This window comes from Falco peregrinus, chromosome W (assembly GCF_023634155.1).
Source record: "Falco peregrinus isolate bFalPer1 chromosome W, bFalPer1.pri, whole genome shotgun sequence".
NCBI lineage: Eukaryota > Metazoa > Chordata > Aves > Falconiformes > Falconidae > Falco > Falco peregrinus.
In genome coordinates this window covers 11,847,500-11,872,664 of record NC_073743.1, presented here as the reverse complement: position 1 = coordinate 11,872,664, position 25,165 = coordinate 11,847,500, and the positions used below count along the sequence as shown (strand labels likewise).

The 25,165-nt window shown below is 40.1% G+C and overlaps 1 protein-coding gene across 9 annotated transcripts in view; it reads right to left on the bottom strand.

Annotated features, from left to right (window-relative positions):
- Positions 1-23,386: 23,386 nt before the first annotated feature.
- Positions 23,387-25,165, bottom strand: part of LOC129783123 (nipped-B-like protein) — a 167,614-nt gene continuing 165,835 nt past the window's right edge. For 8 of the 9 annotated variants that reach the window (XM_055792863.1, XM_055792864.1, XM_055792862.1 and 5 more), the window contains one exon: positions 23,387-24,699. In XM_055792863.1, the coding sequence (XP_055648838.1) occupies positions 24,334-24,699 (366 nt within the window). In that variant the 3' untranslated portion in view covers positions 23,387-24,333. The remainder of the gene's footprint in view (positions 24,700-25,165) is intronic. The other variant, XM_055792867.1, reaches the window with a different exon arrangement.

Below are 25,165 nucleotides of genomic sequence, written 5' to 3'. Positions count from 1 at the left end.
TAACAAATAATTAATACTGGCCTTTTTTTCTTAGCAAACTGTGGAAAGTCAGTCCTTAGTTAATTACATTCACAGAGAGGCATTTCAGAGAATTTCACAGATAGGTAATGAACAATGGCATCACTCTGCTCAAACAATGAGACCTAAAATAACATTTTACTACATTCACACTAAACACAAAGAACCCACTTAGAATACCTTTTTATTATATTTTCTGCAAGCATGTTCAATAAACCCCAGAAATGTTACAGTGAGATGTTTTTGAGTCTTTTGAAGTAAAAGTGTTTTTCAGGTAAATACATGTGTTTTAGGTGTTTATTATTACAGTATGTTCTGAAACTGTTTCTACCCCATATTGTTGTATGCTTGTTGCATGCTGGTTCAAGACCAGAGCAATGTTCTGCTTGTATTCTCAGGAACAGAATTAAGACTCAAAATGGAGTCAAGAGCCAAGGAACTTTATTTGCCCGACAACAGATTTGCAAATGCAAAGGAGAGAGCAAGAGATAAAGAGAGAAAAGAAGGAAAGAAAGAAGGAAAAGGTTCACAGCAATAGCTACCACCCTGGAGCTGCAGCATCCTGACAGTCTGATTTGTTTCCAGGTCCGATGGGGGAACGTTCCGTCCGACGTTGGTTGGTTCTGTTCTTTTATAGGGTTGTCACGAGCTGTTCTGCTTAACCACACCTTCCATCTGGCAGTGGTGTGCATGCCCAATACTGTCAGGTGGTCCTCAGGGGTCTCCAAACCCCTCAATCTCCCCAACCCCGGGTCTGGGCATATGCACAAGGGTTTGGTTAAGTTTCTCAGGATTAGCTCCCCCCATTGCTCCATGGTGTCAGTCGGTGGGTTTCCTGCCATAACAATGTTGAGACAAAACTCTGCTGTCCTGGCTGTGTCCCCTCCCAATTTCCCATGCCCCTCCAGCCCTCTGGCTGGCAGGGCCCAAGGAACTGAAAAGTCCTTGACTTAGTATAAACATCACCCAGCAACAACTAAAAACATCAGTGTGTTATCAACATTGTTCTCACACCAGACCCAAAACACAGGACTGTACTAGCTACTAAGGAGAAAATTAACTCCATCCCAGCTGAAACCAGGACATTGCTTACTGTAAAGGTCAAGAGGGTTACAGCCTTGCATTTGGAAAAGGAGTTGATCTTTCCACCATGTAAGGGTAGTCCCAGCTCCCGACTGATGCATCAAGACATGCAATAAAGAATATGGGAATGAGATCTGAGCAAAGAGGTATCAATGGACATTTTCACCAACTACATACTCAAAACCAGGAAAAACATCCCAGAATATACATTAAAACAATGAACCAACTAAGCTGTTTCTTTATCTTGATTTCTTACATTTTTTCCTATTTATTGGTCATATTCATCTAACAGGAAAACTATTCAGTTTTACCATGGATCAGGATAGTGGATCAAGAAATGTCACAAATACTCTTTTTGATGATTTTCATAATATTCACTGCAGTTGCCGGATGCTGCCAGGTTGGATGATCCAATGCCTTACCCCAAGGAGGTTTCAGTGAGTATTGCCAGCATGCCTGCATGAGCATTCTCCAAGAGCATGAATTGCTCTGTCCCTGCATGTGCAAGATTGTCATAGAATCCCTTGGTGATACCCAAGTACAAAAGGAAAGCTTTCTAATTATATCAGCTCTCAACCCCATACAACACAACCTTTTTTATAGCATTGTCTTTGTATCTTACTCAGCCTTGTACTTTCAGATGTCTGTACATAGATTAATTGAAAATTAATTATATTCAAATGGAGCCTATCATTCTTGAAAGATCTTGTTTGTCAGACAAAAAATTGATTTCTAATATGAGTAAAAGTGAATGTTAGAGCAGTTTTTGAGGGTTAGATTCAGCATGGCTAAGCATCTCACTCAAAATCTTTGTTTCTCCCATGTGGTTGATTATCCTTGTGCCAAGTCTCAGCCATGAGCCAGACATCATCATCACCAACCCTGTTTACGGGTTTAGAGCAAGTACATTTATTACTATACAAGTTGGCAGGAAATGCGTGGTGGGTGGAATCTGTGAGCCACAGAAACATACATGCTGACAGCTCTGCCACCAAAAGAAAGCACTAAGGCCACAGCTCCCATCTGAGCAGTGTCAAACCCATGGAGGACATAGCATAAAGCTGGATCTGCCTGAGGGTGAGAGGAAGAGTGATAGTGAAAGGAAGTCTTCAAGAAAGAGATGCTACAGAGCTGATCGGTTCACTCAGGGCAGGACTGGCCCCGAGAGCTCTCCCTGAGCTGCAGATACAAAAGGCAGCAAAAACCCTGACAAGGGTTTTGAGGCAATGACAAGTCAGCCAAAACCCAAAAGAACCTGTTAGATATGAGCTTGCTGTGATTAGATTCTGTTGCCTGTCTTTCATTTCTTTGCCTACTTCTTTTATAAACATTTGTAACTGTGTTACCTACACTGGATGCTTTAAACACTTCTGGCACCCTTAATAAAACTCTCCTTTAATTTGAACCAGGCTAAGGTAGCTGGGTAAGATCAAAGTGTTTTTCATCAAAACTATGGTGAATTAAAAAAACCTGAGTACTAAGAAACCGTATCAAGTATCCAGCTCCCCAACATGATACTCCAAGAGAGCCAAAGGGTAAAGGACCTGTCCTTACACAAGCTACATGAGCTAATTCAAGACTTGGCACTATGGGGAAGGAGGAGCAATCCTGTGACCATAGCCTTCTATGGCACACAGCAAGGTGGCATGAAGCAGTCTTGAGCACCAGGAGCCTCGAGGTAATACAGGACATTTTTCTAAGGGAAATGCATTTTTATTTTACATGCTTGCACATGGCAGACAGTATTAGACAGCTTGGAAGACCTGCCAATCTTTCTAACACTTTCAGAAGTCACACACCCCTCTTTACTTGGAAAACAAACCCTGGAAAATCTAAGTGCAGCTGGAGAAAACCTGGGAAAGTTTTGAGTGTGTAAAACCTGTGGGTTTGCAACCCAGCCAAAAATGAAGCCATTGTTGTGTCAGAGCAGCATGACATCTGTTTCAGTCCCATGTTTTTTCTGTTAAGGTTTTCAAATAGGGTTTTCACGTTCAAAATAATAGCTGTTCAAACAGTTGTGTTTAATCTGTATGTTGGATTCAGTTATTATCCTAGGGGGTATTTAGTATCAAAGGCAGAAAAATCCTTTGACCACAGAGTTAGATTTTGGTGTGTGTCTAAGCCAGCGTGCTCCATCTATAGTTGGATTCCCAAGACATTATCACAACGCAATGTGGTGACACAGGTCGAGGCGGACTGAAAAAACACTACATCTGCGTGGCTGGGTACAGACAAAATGGCAAAATGGCCTTTATTTTTATACAAATTATTTATATATCTTAGACAGTACATGTGTCAGACCATGATAGGTTTTTGTGTTCTTCTTGCTTGCTATTTGCTGTTGTTGTAGGTGCCCGTATGCTGCGGTTCTAAGTTCCGTTTCTTCACATCCTGTTTACATACCTGACAATTTGTGGCTGTCTTAAAGGTACACGGCTAAGTCTTTGAAGTCAACTAATTTGTCTGCAGACCTGCTGCAGACCCCAACAATTCCCCCTTTTTGTTTCTGAACAGCTAGTACCAGGTTTGCCATGTTCTGCAGAGCCCTTGGAAACATGACAGCAACCAAGGCAATAGCAAACAAACAATACTGCCAATTGAGTGAATTGATGCCAAAAAGGCTGATATTTTTCTCAGATTTTGATAACATGTTGCTGCAATGGGGCGCCTAAAATCCATGCAGCACATACCATCAGAATCCTCACAGCCATGTTCTTGAGCCAACAACAAAAAGCCAATAGTTGCTCTGTTTTGTATATAATGGTGGCAAATTTGACTCACATTCTTAACTGCCTAACAAACAAGGTGATTTAACTCTTTAATGCTTTCCCTGCTGTTATTCTGGATGAGAGAAGAACCGCTGCAATACATTCCCATCAGTTCCATAAATCAACTACATCATTACATGCTTCATCCAAAGTTATATTGTGTTTAAGCGCATTATGCTTATCAGCATGTTCACGTGTTGACTTATGTGGGTGTCATGGTCCCATCATAGCCTCCTACTACACTAGCATCTACATAAAGACAACTATAGACATTCAAAGTGCAAACAATATCAACTTCTTTTGGATTAACATTATACAGAGGTAATCAATTATCCCAAATATCAAGGCTTTCAGTAAGATTCTTCATTCCCCACATTCTTTGTCAAAATCGTACATTCACTTTTTTGCAACAATGTCTGCAAGTCAGTTTCGAGGAAGGGCACACCAAACAAGGACTGATTTAGTAAGAAGGCCACACATTAGTTGTTGGGTTGACTGGCGGCAGCAGTGCTCCCACGATCCGGCACGCTAAGTTCAGGCCGCACACAGCGAGCAGGTATCCATCATGAACCTTCATCTGTAGAAACACAAGCATAACCTCTCCCCCAAGTTAACAATTCATGCAGTCCCGACCAATGCCCGGTACGAGGGTCTTTCATGCTCTTTTGCTGCTTGTCACCAATTGACACAAAGTGCCGCACAATGGGAGGCACCGCATGGTCGGCAGAGATTTTCAGAAAGTTCAAAACATAACATGCTTTCTCTAATCGTGCCTCTGGGGTCATTCCCTTCATTCCCCCCCCATTTTTTTTTCTTTTTTTTTTCTTTTTCTTTTATTTATTTTTCTTTTTAGCAAAATACATTTCAACCACTGTATTACAGTATAGACAGATTTTCTGCGTGACAGAACACTGTCACCCTGTACTGAGAAACAGGTTTTTGCAAGTCCTGTACTACTTTCCAAGCAAATGGTGTGTGAACGCGAGGATTACCAGCAGCCGCATCTCCCAATACAATAGGACATGTGTGCGGTGCATCGGTGGAAGGAGTAGGAAGATCAAGGAGCGGTCCGCCTATCTGTTCTACTAAATCCCAGTTCCCGTCTCTTAATGCCCCATCTCTTACAGCCTGCCAAAATAGCCGAGGGTCGCACAGCATTACCGTACCACTGGAAACTGGATTTTTACCACCTTTGACCTTCTTCATTGCCTGTGACTGATAAGGTTGTTGTAGTTGGACCCAAATCCGGGTTTTCGGCATTTCCATCCTGCGCAGGCAGGGCCGGAGCCGAGGGGGCGGGCGGGGGGGGCGGAGCAGAGGGGGGAAGGCGTGTGGGCTGGGGGGAATCAGGGGGGCTGGGATCGGTCCACGGAGGTTTCTGCTTGCCGTCCTCATCCTTGGAATCGGTATCAAGTATAAGTCGATGCAGTTGGAGAGATTTAGGGGATTCGGGGCATTGGGGAGTGGCGTCTGGTAAGGGACACAGACTCTCCCCCTCCCCCACCCCCTCATCCTCTTGTCTGTGTTCTGGAGGGGGATACAGGGGAGGTTTGAATGATACACCCTCATTTGCATTTTGCTGACTTTTCAAGCCTCCACTCGCATTTTGCTGATTTTGCAAGCCCCCACTTGCGTCTTGATGATTTGGCAAGCTCCCACTTGTGTCTTGCAGATTCTCGAAGCCCCCTACAACATGTCTAAGCAGTAGGCAAAAGCCCCGGCGCCTCTTTGTCCCCTTTCTCCAGAGCTTCTGACAGTGTTGATCCTAAATTGTCCCAGGTCCACACACTAAGAGCAGTCACTGGGGACATTTCCACTCCATGTGTTTTGGTCCACAATAACATACTTTTTAACCAAAGCCCATCTAAAGTAATTCCACGCTTCTCTAATACTAATTTCCACATTGATAGCACCATGGTATCTTCTTTAGATAACTTAGTCCCCATGTTGTCCCTGGTGGCTCACCTTACTGGTGTCAGTTCTCCCGGGATCTGGCAGCCACTCTCTGTGCTATTCCGCTTCACCAGGCTCCGCCTCCCCAGAAACTCGCTGGTCACAGTCTCAGGATTGCTCCTGACACTCCTTACCAGGGTCACATCGGCACAGTCTCAGGGTCTCTTTTTGATACCCTTTACTGGGATCACATTGGCACGTCGGGGTCACCAAATGTGGTGACGCAGGTCGAGGCGGACTGAAAAAACACTATGTCTGCATGGCTGGGTTCAGACAAAATGCAAAGTTTTTTGTTACTTATAACTTTCATTTTGACTTAAGAACCAATGGAGAATGAGGCTTTATGCTAGGTGCTGCACCAAGAGAACAGCAGATTGGCCCCACAGAAGGAGTTTATGGTCCAGAGACCTAGTGATGGTTGGACAGCACAACATAAACAAAACAGTAGTTCCTTGGCATTGGAGAGAGGGATCGGCCTGAAGGTTTAGCTGATGAAAGGGAGAAAGCTGCGGTAAAAATAGGTAGGCAAAGGGATGAATAGAGTGACACTGGGCTGAAGAAACTGAACAAAAGGGAATGAGAGGGTGGATGCAAGCAGGCAATCAGCATGGGGTAGCTGGAGTCCAGGCAAAACTCCAGAGAGTCTTCTGAATGCCAGAAGTCCCAGGATTGGGGCTGGCTGCATTCTCTGGCCAGCTCCTCTGCAGGTTTTCACGATGGCCACGCAGGGGAGCAGGAAAGATGAGGCATCTGGGCATGGTCCTCCCCTATATGCTTCTGGGTTCAGAAGGTTGCTGGCAATCTCAGTTTCTCTCTTCTTCCCCTCCATGCAGTAGGCCTGGTTTTGTCTGCCTCCAAAGCTGCAGCTGTTCCTAGAAGCTGGAATCAACTGTCCTGGCCCTGTTCCAGCTCAAAAGCAATTACATTCTTGCCAGTGGATATTGCAGCTTCCTGTCCTAAAAAATTATGTACTGTTACTCTACACTATTAACCAGCTTCTGCCTTCTACACAGACACAGACACAGGCACAGGATGTGGCCCTGGAAGAAAGATGGTGGTGTATTAAGTTAAGACCATTCCTTTGTAGGTTCACCTGCAGTTTAGGAAGGTGAGGGAATGCTTCCCACCAGCCCTGTGTGCCTGCAGATAGTGTTTGGTGCTCCAGTGCTGTAAGGGTGATGAAACAGCATCATCTGGACTAAACACTGCAGCAGAAGAGTGCTTTTTCTTGGCCCAAATCTTCCAGGGGAAATCTTCCTCCATGCCTAAACTTCATAAAATAAAGCATCTCCAAGAGCTGATGCAAGAACTTCCTTGTCTTTGCCAAGCATTTCAAACCAGATCCTGGCCCATAACACTTGGAAAATACCTTTGTAAAACAAAAAAAGATGCTGAAGGCATCCAGATGATTAAGTAGGATTACTGGTCCCAAACTAACATACGTAGTTTCCTGCACTTACTTTTCTAAAAATGTTCCCCTTAATACATCATATTTGAAAAGTCATGGCAGACTGGTAGAGTTCCCAGTGACTGGAAAAGGAGAAACGTAATTCCCGTTTTCAAAAAGTGAAAAAAAAGAAGTCCCGGGGAACTACAGGCCAGTCAGTCTCACCTTTGTGCCTGGCAAGATCATGGCGCAGATTCTCCTCAAAACTATGCTAAGGCACATGGAAAACAGAGAAGTGATTGGTGACAGGCAACATGGTCTCGCAAAAAGGCAAACCATGCCTGACAAATTTGGTGGCCATCAATGACACGGTTACAGCATTGGAGGATAAGGGAAGAGTGACTGACATCATCTACCTGGACTTGTACAAAGCATTTGATACTGTCCCACATGACATCCTTGTCTCTAAAATGGAGAGGCATGGATTTGAAGGGTGGACCAATTGGTGGATAAGGAATTGGCTAGATGGTCGCATTCAAAAAGTTGTGGTCAATGGCTCAAAGTTAAGGTGGAGACAAGTGATGAGTGGGGTCCATCAGGGGTCCATATTGGGACCAGTATTATTTAACATCTTTGTTGGGGACATGGACAGTGGGATCGAGGACACACTCAGCAAGTTTGCAGATGACACCAAGCTGAGAGGTACAGTTGATACTCTAGAGCAGAGGTCCTGAAACTATGGCCCGCAAGCTGGATACAGCCCCCCAGGGTCCTCAATCTGGCCCCCGGTATTTACAGAACCCCCCCGGCCCCCCCATCTCCTCTGCCAGGCAAGCTCAGTCGGCAGCCTCTGCACTGCGAGGTCCAGCCAACTCGGGCGAATCGCCAGAGCCCCGGCGCGGCAAAGTCCCTTCAGTCCCTTCTGGCCACCCTGTCCGGACTGCGCGGCCGGGCTGAGGAGGGGGGCGTCGTCGTCAGCGAGGGGGGCGGCTCCCCCGTCTCTCCCTCCCTCCCTCCAGCTCCCAGGCAGGACAAGCAAGCCAGCACCAGTGGGAAGCGCGCGCACCATCATGTCAAAAAAAAGAACAATTGACTCCGAGTGCGGGGTGTTCCAAGAAAAGTGGACTTCTGATTATTTTTTCACAGAGTACAAAGAGCGAGCTGTTTGTCTGATATGCCAGAATTCAGTGTCTGTGTCAAAGGAATACAATTTGCGTCGACACTACCAACCTCAACATAAAGATAAATATGATTCTTTGGTCGGACAAGTGAGAAAAGATAAAATATTAAGACTGAAACATGGATTGACAACTCAGCAAAATACATTTGTGAAGCAAAAGCAGCTCAATATGTCATCACTTCGAGCAAGCTATCAAGTTGCCAAGCTCGTAGCGTGCACTGGCAGAGCATTCACAGAGGGAGAATTTGTTAAAGAATGCCTTCTTTCTGTGGCCAAAGAGATGTGTCCAGAGAAGGCGCATTTATTTAGTACAGTGAGGCTTTCAGGACCTGCAATTACACGAAGGACTGAAGAAATGGGGGAAAATTTGAATCTGCAGTTGCAAAACTCCTCAAAAAAACTTTGCTGTTTCTCATTGGCACTCGACGAAAGCAATGATGTTCATGATTCTGCACAACTTCTAATTTTCATTCGTGGGACAAATGATCATTTCGAAGTCACAGAGGAGCTTGCTGCACTGAAAAGCACCAAAGGAACAACTACAGGAGAGGATATCCATGAGAAAGTTTGCCAAACTATGAATGATTTGGAGCTGGACTGGGGTAAACTATTCAGCGTGACAACTGGTGGTGCTCCTAGCATGGTGGGGTCCATGAAAGGAGTGGTTGCACGCATTAACAAAGAGATGGACAAACACAACCATTCACATCCAATAGCCATACACCGCATCATCCACCAACAAGCACTGTGTTGTAAATCACTGAAGCTGGACTCTGTCATGAAAATTGTGCTTTCTTGTGTTAACTGCATTAGATCTCACGCACTAAACCACAGAGTGTCAGGAATTTCTGTCTGAGCTAAATGTTGCCTATGAAGATATTCTGTACCACACAGAAGTCCGTTGGCTGAGTCGAGGGAGAGTTTTGAAATGATTTTATGACTTATTTCCACAGGTTTATGATTTTGTGCTTTCTAAAAACAAAGAAGTACCAGAGCTCAAAGATGCAGAATGGAAACGGCACCTTGTGTTTCTGACAGATGTAACAGAGCTACTCAACAATTTCAATGTCCAGCTTCAAGGAAAGGGGAAGCTCATCTGTGATATGTATTCACATGTGAAAGCATTTCAAGTCAAATTAGACCTGCTCATTAACCAAGCAAAGGAGGAAAACTTCTGCCATCTCCCCACAACTCAAAACCTGTCTGCAGAAAAGCCAGCAGCTGCATTCCCAAACAAAACAGTTATGGATGTACTAGAAATGTTTCAAAAGGAGTTTCAAATTAGATTTAAAGAGCTTCGTCTCCATGAACAGGACATGCAGCTTTTCCGGAACCCATTTTCTGTTGACATTGAAACTGTTGATCCGATTTACCAAATGGAATTGGCCGAGCTACAGACTTGTGACTTGCTGAAAGATGCATTCAAATCAAGCAGCCTTACTAATTTCTATGCGTCTCTCCCCTCAGAGACATATCATAATCCCAGGAACCATGCACTCCAAATTGCAACCATCTTTGGCAGCACCTATGTCTGTGAGCAGATTTTTTTCCTCGAATGAAACATCTGAAATCTCCAGTCAGATCCAGACTAACTGATGAACACTTGCATCACTTGCTACGACTGGCAGTGACAAATATGGAACCTAACATTGACCATCTCATTAGCCAAAAGCAGGCCCATAGTTCACATTGAAATATTACTTGTTTTTGTTGATTACAATTGTTCTTCATTTTAAATATTGCATTCTTTTCCCTGTTTTTTTGCATTACTACAAATAAAATATGTGTAGTGTGCATAGGACTTTTTTCCAAACTATAGTCCGGCCCCCGACAGTGTCTGAAGGACAGTGAACCGGCCCCCTGTTTGAAAAGTTTGAGGACCCCTGCTCTACAAGGTCAACTTACTTTCGTCCTTTACATGGGACTATGTTTTGGATTTGTGATGAAGTACAGTGTTGATAATGCAGAGGTGTTTTAGTTATTGCTGAGCAGTGCTTACACAGAGTCAAGGCCTTTTCTGCTCCTCACCCCACCCCACCAGCAAGTAGGCTGGAGGTGCACAAGAAGTTGGGAGGGGATGCAGTAGGGACAGCTGACCCCAACTGACCAAAGGGATATCACATACCATATGACATCATGCTCAGCAATATAAAGCTGGGGGAAGAAGAAGGGGGGATGTTCTGAGTCATGGCATTTGTCTTCCCGAGTAACCATTATGCGTGATGGAGCCCTGCTTTCCTGGGGATGGCCGAACACCTGGCTGCCCATGGGAAGTAGTGAATTAATTCCTTGTTTTGCTTGTGTGTGTGGCTTTTGCTGTACCTATTAGACTGTCTTTAGCTCAGTCCATGAATTTTCTCACTTCTACCCTTCTGATTCTATACCCCATCCCACTGTGAGGGGAGTGAGGAATCAGCTGCGTGGTGCTTAGTTGCCAGCTGCGGTTAAACCATGACATGCTGTCTTGTTAGAGCTCTTCTAGCAGCCCCCAGATGTTTTTAAAAAAAGTTCCCATGTGTTCAGTGGCCATAAACCATTTGCAGTAGCCAAACAACTGTAGCTGTGGTGATTCTTTCCCAAGAGCAGTTTTTATTTTTGTAGTGAAGAAATTTGAATTTTTCATGGAATTCAAAACTGTGTTAGGTTCCAGTGGTTTAAACTGTTACAGTTTTGGGTGACAGTAATTAAATATTTTTTTTTCATATTTCAAAGTGAAGCTGCATCTTTGAAAACATCAAGAAATATGAGTCAAAGAAAGTCTGTTACAGGATTACACATGTATCAGGATAGAATTGACAAAACTGGCTTTTTATTTTTAGCAGTCCTCAGAATCTGCATGAGCTTGTCCCACAGGAATGGCCAGAGTGCAAGACTGGGAGTGATCATCTCCAAATGAAAAGGGCAAGTACCTTCAAAGAGCCAGTCCAAAGCATGAAATTGTGACTTTACTCAAAGTCTCAAACTGTCTTTTTCCAGAGTGGTAGAAAATAAATCATCACTTATCAGTGAGTACCTTCTGTTCTTGGTGGAAAAAAACCTGAAAAATCCTATTTTAGCTAAGTATGAGTCTCCCTATGATCATAGCCAGCTATGAGAAGGAAGAGAAAGTAGTCAGGGACAAGACAGTGACTCATAAACCAGGGCCTAAAAGGCTTGTAAGAACTGTATCAGACTCAGACTTTTTTTCTGATGATAGTTACAGCATCACAGTCATTAAATGTTAATGCATATGCTGTGATGCACAAAAATATTCAAAATAATCTAAAAAACTCTCCAGACAAGATTGGAGATAACAAACATGGTAGTTTGATAGCAGTTGAGTTATACAGGTTACCAAGACTGTACCTGCTCCCCTAAAGGGCCTTGTTTGTAAAGAATGCAGACCTCGATAGTAGATCTCTGAAGATCAAAATGTTCACATAAGTTTAGGGGGGAGGAAATGCAGAAACAAGGTGTAAGAATTCCATTTATAAAAAGGATGTTGAAGATGTTTGAAGAACCTTTACAGTCTTTCATCACATATCTTATTTCTTAATACACACTTTACTGTTTGGGGTGGTGCAGCACTTGCTTGTTCCTTACTGAGGGGTTGCAGGAATAGGATGGCTCATCCACTTTCTTCAAGCAATGTACCGCCACGTGCTAAAAGAAGAAAAAATTGCAAATGAGCAGTTCATTTAATTTTAACAATGGCGAAGGAAATCCTTTCTTTAACTACTTCCTGATGCATATCATCACAAATCTGTAAAACAAGGGCAGAGACCTCCCAACCACAAGTTCAACGCTAACCTGCTTTGCCTGAGACATGATGGAAGCAGGTGCCTGGGCAGAGCTGCACTACAGAGTCACAGCAGTATGAAAAAAGCACTCCTACACATGGGAATAGGATTGTTAAGACCTTTCTTAACCCCCCTGCTCTGACAGACTGAAGAGAAGTTTTTTTCTCTGATGTCTCTGTAAAGATTTTTAGTGGAAATGCAACTATAAATGTATTTACAAATCCCATATTACAATTTAGTTGCCTTATTTTCTTAACTTTTTGGGATCAAAGCTTTTTAAGTCTCTTTTGCAGAGTTGAAATAGAAGTTAATGCTCACACTGAAATGTGAAGGCTTAAGATTCTCAACAAACACTAACATCCAGAAACGGAAACTTTGGAAAACAACACGTTGGTGAATGCCATTTTCCTTCTTTATCCAGCTCACTTTCTTTCTTCCAATTTTGTTTTGAAGTCTACTTCACATTTGCCACCCCCCCACCCTCCCTTTTTTTTTTTTGTCATAGCCTCTTACCTGTTTACATGTGTTCTCCCCTTCACTTGCAGTCTGATATTCCTTTGACAGGTTTCCTCTAGCCTAAGTTTTCCTCTATAATTCTCCCCTCTGCTACTGTCCTCCAATGAGTTCTATAATTGCATATCTTGACAAAATACCTCTCCCTTCTTCTGCCAGTCAAGAAAAGCAACAATTTTCCTTCTTAATCAGATTCTCATGCAAATATGATTTCCACCTGGTAGTTTTCCAATAATCTGATGATTCTTTGGGGCCAGTGAGTATCTAGACCTATAATGATACCAGCAAGACTAAGTTCTGAGGGCAAGAAATAAGAAAGAGCAAAAGTAGGAGATCAAAGCCTAATAAAATCAGAGAAAAAAAAAAAAGAGCAAATGACAAACAATTCCAATAAACCATACATTGTATTTAATCATGTAATGGTCATATTTTTCCCAACCTCCCTCCAGACTTTTACCAGAAACTTGGTAACAGCACTACATGGATCTGTTATAAATTTTACAAGTTACCTGTTTCACACTTTTGTTTACAGGTATGTCTTTGTTACACATCAAATATAGAAATGCTCTTCAACACAGAAACAACAGGCAGAGAATCAAAATATAAAGTAAATTTCCTTGTAACAGCAATTTCCTCATTTGCTAGCACTCCTGGGAAGCAGAAAGTAAATATTTCTCACCTTTCTTGCCTTGATCAGCAATGTTACTTTGATCAGCAATAATTTGGCCTGCATTTGGAAAAGCTTGCACACAAATATTGCATTTAATAACCCATGTCTAATGAACTTTACATAAACATCAATGAATCCAGCCAGGAGTGGGAGAAGCACAGCCTGACACATATGCGCTCTCTCATGTAATTTCTAAGCACTGCAAAACCAAAGTGGATGGAAGAAAGAAACCCAAATTAATCCATTATGCTAACATCTACCTTTCATAAACAGGTAGACAGCTGTTGTAGTTTATGCCCGGCCGGCAACTAAAGTACCACACAGCTGCTTGCTCACTCCCCCCCACCTGCCAAAGGGTGGGGAGGAGATTTGTGAAAAAGGTAAAACTCGTGGGTTGAGATAAGAACAATTTAATAATTGAAATAAAATTAAATATAATAATAATAAAACCAACAACAACAACTGTAATGAAAAGGAGAGAGAGGAATAAAATCCAAAAGGAAAAAAATCAAGCAATGCATAATACAAATGCTCTGCCACCTGCTGACTGATGCCCAGCTAGTCCCTAAGCAGCGATTGGCAGGCCCTGGCCAATCCCCCCAGTTTATATACTCAGCATGACATTCTGTGGTATGGAATATCCCTTTGGCTAGTTTGGGTCACCTGTCCTGGCTGTGTCCATTCCCAATTTATTGTGCCCCAGTCATCTTACTGGCAGGGCCTAAGAAACTTTTGTAAAGTCCTTGACTTAGTATAAACATTATTTAGCAACAAATAAAACCATCATTGTATGTCAACTTTATTCTCATACTAAATCCAAACCACAGCATTCTACCAGCTACTGAAAGGAAAATTAGCTCTATCCCAGCCAAAATCAGGATAATAGCATTGCAATCTCTTTGAAATAATAACATCCCTCTTCATCCAAGAGTAATCCCCAATATACCCCAGGTGAGCCCTGTGTTAAAATTTGCTGTTAAGTGATCAGGAAAGCAATGTTTTAAAAATTATATCATCATTTTGTTGTATGTTGTGCCAAATAAAAGTGATGCTTGTTTTCAAAAGGGAAGGAAGCAGAGCTGCTCCTTCCAATTAATGAAGGGTTCTGTTGTATCAAGAAAATACACAACCTATCTTTCATCAACTCCAACCTGAAGTAAAAAGTTTTGCTAATGCAACAGCTGATGATCACAACAACTTCAGGACACTTTGTTAGAATGAAAGGCTGCAAATGGAATGTCTTCCAGTTAAGTTGAAAGTAGTTTCCAACAAAGCCACCCTTGAACAAAGACCTCCACATAATGCTGTAAAATGCCACAAGATCTTTGACCAGACTTCTACTCACTAGGTAGACTCTGAGGTAAATGAGTAGAAGTCTGGTATGGGTTGATAGCCCATACCTGAGAAAGCTGTAGATGAAAGACTATGATGATTTTTTCTTTGCCTCCCAGAGTTGTGTTCTTAATGGTAAACTGCCAGGATACTAGGAGCAAAGACCAGTTGAGGGGAAAAACTGCCCACTATTTCAGTTTCTTCAGGAAGGACAGCAAAAAGACCTTTCGTAACTGGGATTTAATGAAAAAAGATGTACAAATTTATCTCTTGTGCTATGAGGCACATATCTCTTATAAAGGATCTTAAGAGCTTAGCCTTGGGTTTGTTTTGTTTTCATATGGTGACTTGTCATTTCTATTTTATTGAATGCAAAACAATCCAATGTTGTAATGCTCTGAACATAAGCTCTTTTCTGCAAAATGCAGCTAAGACAATCTCCCCCAGCCATGAGTTTCCACAGGTCATTGAGGAACTTTGGGAGAAGAAAAATATGTCCCAGTGATAAGTGGACAGAGAGGGATATAAACCACCATTTCTGTTATTCCCTAACTAGACTAGAGCAGGTTTCTGTAAAGTCAGAATCTTAAAAGGTGTTCATCATCAGCAAGTAAATGTGTGCAGGATCTTGTGTGATGGAGATGGACAATTTTTGCTTAGAAAATCAAGATGCATCCACCTCAGCAATGCTCTGCTAACAAAAATGTTTAGAATTGCCTTAAAACCCTTAACTGTGGGTAGGTGGTGACACTGGTCTTCCTGATGATTGAGATAACCTCTATAATGAAAATAGATTTCAAGTCAACATGGACACAGAAGTGTGATGCAAGGTCAAGGCATCCTTTTGAAGCCAAAAGGAGCTTTTTTTAACACATATGAACAGGTTGGATACTTTATCAGTTGGAGTATTTTGATATTCTGTTGATCATTCTTTTCTGAGAACAACAGTTGGGAGGCAACAGTAGGTGATGCTTTCACATGAGGCATGTCAAGAAAAATGCTCTTCAAAAAAAGTTTCTAGTGCCTCAGGAGCAAACAATGCTCCTCTATATTAAAAATTGTTATCTGTAAAAATATTGTCTTGTGAACCAGTTGAAATAATTCCTCTTTTTTTTCCTGAGAAATGCTGATGTACTTGGATTTCCCTCTGCTATCACACAAGCAAAGGGAGACAGTAGGAACATGGGATGCTGAGATGAATGTAAACACCTCTTCTTCTGACTTGTAACTGGAAAACTAGCAAGTAGGTTTTGGAAGATCTCTTAAAAGGCTTGGCAGAAGTTGTGTACTGGCTTTGGCTACAAGATGAAAGCAAAATAGGAACACTTCTGGCAAAGTCACCAACAGCATGATCCTCAGTGAGAGCAAATATCCCATTGGTCCTACTAGAAAAATTAACAGAGACATTGTCTATCTATGAAAAGAAGAGCAGAGTGCCACATGGCAGCTTGCAGTTGGCTGAACCTTGGACTGGAAAGGCTGACTCCAAATTCAATTTTATTGTACTCTTTGAAAGTGCCATCCATGGTTAGAGATCACCTCTTCCTTTTTCCAAGTGTCTGCTGGAGAGAGATGCAGAGGAAGGATTGAAGGGCAAAAATTAATACTAGCACAGAGTCCTGTTTTCATGAGAGAACTTCTGATTTATATGTCTGTTTTTAACCAAAAGGCTCTGTACATAAGCCAAATAGAGTATGTTATGAAACAGATCAGTTGCAGAAAGTTGCAAATATCAATTAGTTAAGAAAATACATATGGAAATACAGAGGAGGAAAATGTGGGAAATAATAGAATCTATATAATCTCATGTATACTCATTTAGAACAACCTAATAGAAAAATAACAAATGGAGAAAAAGTATTTTAAAAAGAAGGGTTGAATTTTTAGAATGGCTTAAGTGGCACAAGCTACAGCAATTTTTATTTTCTTAAAGCACAGCAACACTTTTTTGGAGTCCCACCTGAAGAAACCTAAATTTCCTTTAGCAATCTTGTAGTGAGACATTGTTGCGACGGAGGGAAGACACAGTCACTCAATATGAGAGATCAGCAGACTTCGTTTATTGTCCCTTACAGTCACCTTTTATGCCTTGTTATAATTAGCTCATACATATTACAAAAGTTAAGCTCATTATTGGTTAGTTGCCTAAATACCAAGCCCGCCCCTAGTTTCTCTTCTGTAGTTATCTGTTCCCACCTGCAACATTCTTTTCCCACCGCGATCTTCCTGTTATTGTGTAACAAGAACAGCCAAGGATAGTGTATTTTTGCTTTACTTCAGATAAGCTGAGAGCGATGTGCATTTTTGTCCAGCCAGCTGGACTATGTCTATGAGACCTTTTTCAGCTAGCCAGTTATCCACAAGACATTTCCATCTAACTCTGAGACTGAAATATCACAGCTTTAAGCATAAGATTATTTTATTGGGTTAAATCATATACATAGACTTAGAAACTTGAATTTAGATAACCTTTCTATAAGAATGACTGGTTGAAACAATTTTTTCTATATTTTGTACTTAATTCCACATATTTGATATCTTAATACATGTTTTTGTCTTTGGTGTCTTTGGTAGGTTCAGTCAGAAAGCTTAAAAAAAAAACCAAAAATGAATGTACAGAAAAAACTTTCTTCCAGGAAGTTTTTTTAAAAAAAAATCAACAAAAAAACAACAAAAAGAGACACCAAAAACAACACCCACAACCAACCAAAGAACCCCAAGGAAACAAAAGAATTAAAACAGAAAGAGGAAAAATATAAAGCTACAAAAGTAAGATGATACTATTTTGACAATCTTTATTCTTTAATATGATAACTTGATTATTAAGGGATTCAGTAATAAAGTGGTACTTAGTAGTCATTGGCTGTCTTTAGCTATACATCTTCAGAAAACGTGTCTCTGTCAGAGCTCTGGCTGAGATATTTAAACTAAGGGACTACTAAAGAGATGTCAAATTATGTGAAAAGGCAGCTTAAGATTCACGGGGCTAGCATCTATGTTTTATTTCCAAAAATCCTGCCACAGTAAATTGAAATAGGTATACTTCACAGGGAACATACAAGGAAAGGTAGGTGCATCTTGTGCTTCCCAGCTCCTCAAAGTTACACTCATACCTTCTGAAGATGAAAGAGTGTGTTTAGCTGTGGAACAAGCTACTTTTAAGATACTACACAGGCTTCAAGAAACTGTACTTGACATTGGAACATGTGCTGAAGTCTGCGCTACAATTTGTAAAATTTTTAAGAAAAAGGAACAAGTATTCATTAATAGCTACTACTCACAGAATAAATACAACCCCGAAACTTGTTTTTGAAATCACATTGCACCACTTTATGTAGGGCAGAATAGGTAAGGAATCAACAGACTACTCTGATCCTCAATTGGAATATTTTTAAATAAGCTAAAATAATGGAATGTGTTGTTTTTTTCCTGATGTATAAAGACACAACAAATAGAAGGAAGGTAAGATCAGAAAATAAAAAGTTGAAAAGGACCTTCTAAGAGAAATACATACCTTGTGATGACCAACTATATGCATCCTCCTAAAAGTATTTAATATGACATTTAAGGAAGTGGCCTGTTTGAGTGGGTTTCTCAGCCACCATTTAAAATTGAAGGTAGGAAAAAATTCCACTAACTATGGAACATCCAGTACTAATCAGGTGCCCAAAGAGTAGGTGTGTAGAAGGCTGTACATGGTTGGTCTGGAAAGTTTGGATCAGCTGACTTGAAGGCTGAACACAGACTTAGTGACAACTGCCCACAATTATTTCACATGGATTTCAATATGAAGGGAAGGAAAGGAATCCTCTCTCTCTCAAGTAGAATAATACCTTCAAAAGAAATTTGCTTTCTAGTTGAGAACATAATAGTCCCCTTTCCTTGTGGTGCTTTGGTTTTAAAATACTACTGATACTTTGAGAACATAGCAGACAGGCCTTTTGGAGGAATAAATTGAGGAATAAATAACTTAAGGAATAAATTTCTGCCTTTTCAGAAATCTCTGACAACTGGGCACATGTTTAATCATATAATCACAGATGCTGATTTTGAAAAAATGAGTTCTAAAACATTTTTTTATTAAAATTCTGAGTTTTCTGACCTGCTACTGAGCTGGTCACAACTGAGAATTTTATAAAATGTGCAACAGCTGTTAGATTGTTAGAAAATACCACTATGTGCATTTTTATTTTTTTTTCCAACCCGTACTTTTGGACAGCAAATAAAAAGAATTGATGAGGAGTGATCCAAATCACAGAGAACTTAGTATTACATGAATCTGACCTGCAGGTTTGAATGTAATTAAGTGGTACTGTTCAGAACTGTAGGGATGCATCAGACAGATGTTCAAGGCTGACCTTGAAGTTGAAAATCCATCTCCACACAGAACTCTTCAGAATCAAAAAAGTCTCATGAATTTGAAACAAATGCATTTTCTCAAAGAATTACACAGAGTATATTTAGTCTAAGCAGGAAGCACAAACCACTGAATTTCTCCTCTATGCACTTATTTCTGGCTTACAGCAATTTAAGTGCAGTTCAGGTTCTGTATTATTTCTGTACAAGCATAAACCCTAACAAGAGAACCAAACAAGTAAAAGTGATAGAAAGAAGGCTGTTATCCAAAGAAAGTGTAAGTCTTCAGTCTGTGCTTGTGAAGTCAAAATGAGAAATAAACAGATGATAACCTGTATGATTTCTCAAAACTAAATTAACTGTAGTGACAGACTTGGGTTGTTTCCAACAAATTTTGTAGCCCTCTATAATTGGGAAGAGTATTGCAAATAAGAGATAGGTAAAACAAATTCAGAAGTTATTTTGGGGGAAGGTGTAGAAGAATGAAGGCAGGTTAATTAGCATTGATAACATACAGCTGTGGTTGGCTTCAGGAGTGGTGGGTTGGTTGATGTAGATAAGGTGCAGCTGTGGCTGGTTCTGTTAAGTGGTTGAGAGCCAATGAAGAGAGAGCAGCTGAAGAAGAGGCAAGAGGAGAGAGGGCATGTGCTTTGGAGGAGGTGAGGAGAAAACAGCAGAGGGACTGGCATGAAGAGTGTGTTGGTATGAGATGGTAAAAAGACCTTGTTGCAGCTTGATAGTCTGGAGAGTGCTGTGACAGGAAGGGTAAGGAGGAAATACTTTGAAAATGAGCTGATTGACAAAAAAAAGCAGAGGGTGGGGTGGGGGTGGTTTACATCCAAACCTAGTAGTCAAAGAGGTGCCCTGTGTAATGTGGCTTAGTGCTTGCTCATAACTACAGCTTCCAAAAGACAAAGGCTACATTACAAATAACAGCAGCAGCAGTATCCTGTTTAATAGTCAGTCCTCGGGGGAGATAGGGGTGGAAAATCAGCTAAATCACTATTCTAGCTTTTAGGAACTAGAATACTTGTTTTCAAGATAATGTAGCCACATTGAAAGGCTCATTTTTATGTACAGAGATGGAGAAAAGCTCTTTTGAAGTCAAAACAAAAAATTTTTTAAAATAGTCATTGAAATACTTGCCACTCTGTGTCACAAACCATAACTGGGACAGTCAGTTATTTGGTAATGTACTTTCAAAAGGTGTGTTGTAGACTTCCTTGCCTGGACAGATGATGTCACACACTTCTTCAACCACTGCACTGGTATTTGGTTGCCCGAGCTATTGCTGTTCCTCGCAGGATAAACTCGTCCCTCCCACCAACCCTCATGTTAAGGATTTTTTTGAAGAGAATGTTTGGAAGAGACATTTAACATGGTAGCCGCAAGTAGCGCATACAGTTACATGTATACCAATAAAAAAAACCCACAACCCTTTCTAATACAGAGAGCTCCAAAATTAGGTGGGAAACCACATTTGAACCATGTAGAAACTATGTAGTTGTCTGACATGTTGAACATAAACTGGCAAGAATTCTCTCAGAATAATTAAAAAAAGGGTTCCCTAGATGCCTTATAGGTGCCCAAGGCATAATTTGAGCATTGTGAGGATAATGAGAAAGTGAACAACAAAGTGCATGTACATTCTAGGACAAAAACTTGCAAGTTTCATTTTGGAATGGGCCAAACTAAATTCTTACAACATTTATTTTAAATACTTTCATGTTTATTTGTATATAACAATAACACCTTAATATTCTGTCAAAGAAGCATGAAATTTAAAACCTCACTACTTAATGTTAAGAACTCACCCTTTACAACTCAGTACTTTAATGATAAGATGTCTCTGAGGGATATGGAAATGCTTGTATGATTATGGTGTGTGTGCTGGTTTTGGGTGGGATAGAGTTCATTTTTTTCATAGTAGCTAGTATGGGGCTATGTTTTGGATTTGTGATGAAATACAGTGTTGATAATGCAGAGATGTTTTAGTTATTGCTGAGCAGTGCTTACACAGAGTGAAGGCCTTTTCTGCTCCTCACCCCACTCCACCAGCAAGTAGGCTGGAGGTGCACAAGAAGTTGGGAGGGGATGCAGTAGGGACAGCTGACCCCAACTGACCAAAGGGATATCACATACCATATGACATCATGCTCAGCAATATAAAGCTGGGGGAAGAAGAAGGGGGGATGTTCTGAGTCATGGCATTTGTCTTCCCGAGTAACCATTATGCGTGATGGAGCCCTGCTTTCCTGGGGATGGCCGAACACCTGGCTGCCCATGGGAGGTAGTGAATGAATTCCTTGTTTTGCTTGTGTGTGTGGCTTTTGCTGTACCTATTAGACTGTCTTTAGCTCAGTCCATGAATTTTCTCACTTCTACCCTACACTACTGTGAGGGGAGTGAGGAATCAGCTGCGTGGTGCTTAGTTGCCAGCTGGGGTTAAGCCATGACAGCATGGCTCTTTGGTGAGTGGAAGCAAACTTCTGCCTTGGGCTCTTGCTGTTTCTAGTGTATGAGACTTCTGAGTGTTGGCACATAACAAAAGCATTAGGTGTTTATTTGAGTCCAATTCCGTTAATATCTGTCTGGCGCTCAGAGTTAAAATGTGTTATCTTTACAGTAAGTATCAACTGAACTGATCCATTCATTATCCTGGATCATTATTAACACCTGCGTTTAGGCAGAACATCCTGCTGGTTAACTAGCACCCATGAGTCAGACTCAATTACAAATTTTTTTTTGTCATGAGCCACAAATACATTTAAGATCTACTTCAGTGCTACAAGGTATTTCATGTTAGAGCTAATATGTTGATCACAATCCAATTATTTCACAGTAACAGTATTTTCACTAGCGACACCACAACAGCAAAACAAAGGCTAAAGTTAGACTTAAATATTAAATAGCTTTTTAATGGCCACACCTTGTTAAAATACTTATGCTGAATATTGCCCATGACTACCTTTATAGATTTTAGAGTTGTTAATATAAGTAATAGAGAACTTAAAAAATATAAAAGGGCATTACTTAATAATTAAAAAAATACTTATTTGTAATTAAAGTTTTGACAAAAGTATTGTGACCTTTTATAGTGCATATAATGAAAATATTGAAGAATTAGTCTGTAATTTTACAGTACTGAAATGGAAGATTAAAAATTTATTTCTTTTATATTTAGATTGTGGAAGTGTCCATGTTTTCTTAAAGAGTACAATATGGTTAGTGTTAATTCTAAAAGCTTGACAACATCCCTTTGTTAGGTAAGCTACCGCGACAAGTTTCCATGTACAGAACTTGCAATCAAAGGGAGAGAGCAGTAAGAATAAAAAAATTCAGTAGTTATGTGTGGAAAAAAAAATACTACAAAGTTATGTCAATATAAAAAAATAAAATTCTGTTACTGTATCAATTACTGCACTGCAGCACTTATGTACACCCCCCCATTTTGGTTCCAGAGCTACAGGGGTGACTGCTTTTTCTACTTCTCCCTACTTTAAAAATACCTATCTTAGCACAAAATGTGGCTTTTTGTACAATGAAGAAAATACCATGAATGGTGAAAACAAAAAGGTGAGAAAATATTTGTCTTTATAAAAATTCCAGTGGTGAAACAGCAAAAAGGCATTTCCCATGGGAACAATTACTAACTAGATTCTGAGGAGTAGATTAATTAATTCATTCAGTTTAATGTTTTTTCTGTACGAGTGTATTTTGGAATAATGTTACTATCCCTCACAAATCTAATAATGCATTAGAATTCTGCAAGCTAGTTTCATCAAAAGTCTCCTATCAATAAATTAAACTTGTAAAAGAAAATAAACATAAGAGAAAGTTTTACTTATTGAGGAACACCTGTTTTAGATAAACACATTTGAAAACATAGCAGGGTTTAATATTCCCCTAAAAAGTTTAGTAGTTTTAGATTTTCTGTTTGCAAATCTGCTGCTTTTGTTACTCTCTAGGAAGGCAGACTGCTTATGAAAGGCTTATGGTAAAGCAGTTAAAGCAAATGCTTCTGAAAGCTTTCAATAGCATTTTTTCAATTTACAAAATGTGAAATCATCTTTCAATTAGTAAAACAAAATAGGCTAATATACAAATGTTTTTTTAAAAAAATTCATTTGTGAAGGAATGTAACTTAATTACCCAGATTCATACCCATTCACTCTTCAGATAGTGGTAGCTATCTCCTTTTGACACAAGGCCTCTCTATATTAACCCAGAGAAATGCATGCATGGCCAGATAGCCCAGGCAGAATAGTCATTCAGTTTTCCCAAAATTTAAACTATCATAAATTACCATTTGGACAGCATTAGAAATAAATTGAAGCATACAAGGAATAAACTATAGTTTCTTTTTATATCAAAATGTACTCTTGAAAATGTGTTTGACACAGTGCTAAATCATATAGTTAATACTAAATATTGCAGGATACAATAAAACCCTGGAGTTAACTTGTGTTTACACCCTTTAAGGGATAAAAATAAAAAGATACCAATTATTCAGAAGTCAGCCTATACAAACTGTATAAACAATATTTTATGTCTTGTTTTGAAAACCACTAATATAGTAAATTTTACATAAAAGACTGAAGAATAATATAAATGGATTTAAACAGATCTTTACAATAAGAAATTCAAATGGAAACAGACAAGTAACAAAGTAGTAAAAAAATTTATTGCAGTATTCATTCCACCAGATTTGCTGGGGATCCCTTTTCTCATGTATTATTTTAGGGGTGACCCAATACATCAAAATCTACATTTACAAAAACTGCTCCTGCAAATAGGTCATAGATACTGCATGCTTTTTTCCTTCAACAGAATAAATTATATATCCAGGAGATTCTGCCATTTTACAGCCTGGAAAAACAATGCTTCCCTGGAAACTGGGCTAAGCTAAAGAAAGCCATCCGCTGCTAGGTTAAACTCCAAGAACACTTTATTAAGAACATTAACAGACTAATTTTCAACATTCACTTATTTTTTTAAACAGAAAGGGTTTTTTTTTTTTCCAAGATATAAACATTTTTTTTGTTAAACTATAATACAGTGGGAGTAAAAATGAACTGAGAAGTTTCTGCTGCACAACAGCGAAGGAAGCTCCCACAGAAGTGTTTACCAAACATTTCCTTCTTTTTTCCTGCATCCCAGGTTCCATTCTTACTCTTCATTTAACTGATTTGTTTTTTGTGTGTGTGTGGTTTTTTTTTTTCCCCCATAAAGTTGATATTTCAAGTTTTCCTGTTATTTCAATTCCTGTAAATTTGGCTGCATGTACAAATTCATTAGCTGGAAGTTCCATCCTTGGCAGCATACAGCAATCGTAAAGTCTGTACAACTTTATTAGTCAGCTTATTAGCACTTGTTAGAGCAATTTTTTTGTATATTATGTCTGACTCTTTAATAGTGTCTACCCAAGGCACCAGTTTGCGGCCATCACGGCGCTTAGCCTCAGTCCAGGAGCCACTGTAGGAGCCTGCCATCCACTGAACACTGAAGCCATTGCTGGTTTTCTGTACTACTCTTGCAATTTGTGGTCGGTCTTTGTACTTTGGACAGCAAATAGCGATGACATCCATGACATCAACACTTTCATTCATCTGTGCTGCCAACTCCGTAGAGTCTGAATTTCGTTTTGACCTTCTCAATGACTAAAACATTGGGGGGGAAAAAAGACCAAGTGTTACACAAAAGAACTTTAGTGAAATTATTGCTTTTATTGCTTTTAATCCCTTGACGCCGGGAGTTGGGATTTCCCAGCACACATTCCATTGCCGGCAATGAGACGCACCGCCAGCGCCAAGGGGTTAACATATCCTTGTAAAACCACATACTCTTAATTTGTACCCGTGTCTTTATCTCTTATTGATATATAAAATTATATATACACATAAATCAAAGCTACATAAAAACTTGGCAACAATAAGAAGGATAACACATAGTACATTCCAAAGGAAAATTAATAAATTTTTATAGGGGATAAATCTCATTTTCTAGTTTGGTTGGTTTTTATTGTCTTTTCTGTTAAACTTTCTACAAAAGTTGTATAAATGGTTAAGTAGAGAATCTCTATCTACAAAATGCTTTCTTCCATGTAGATTACATTACTTGGTGTAC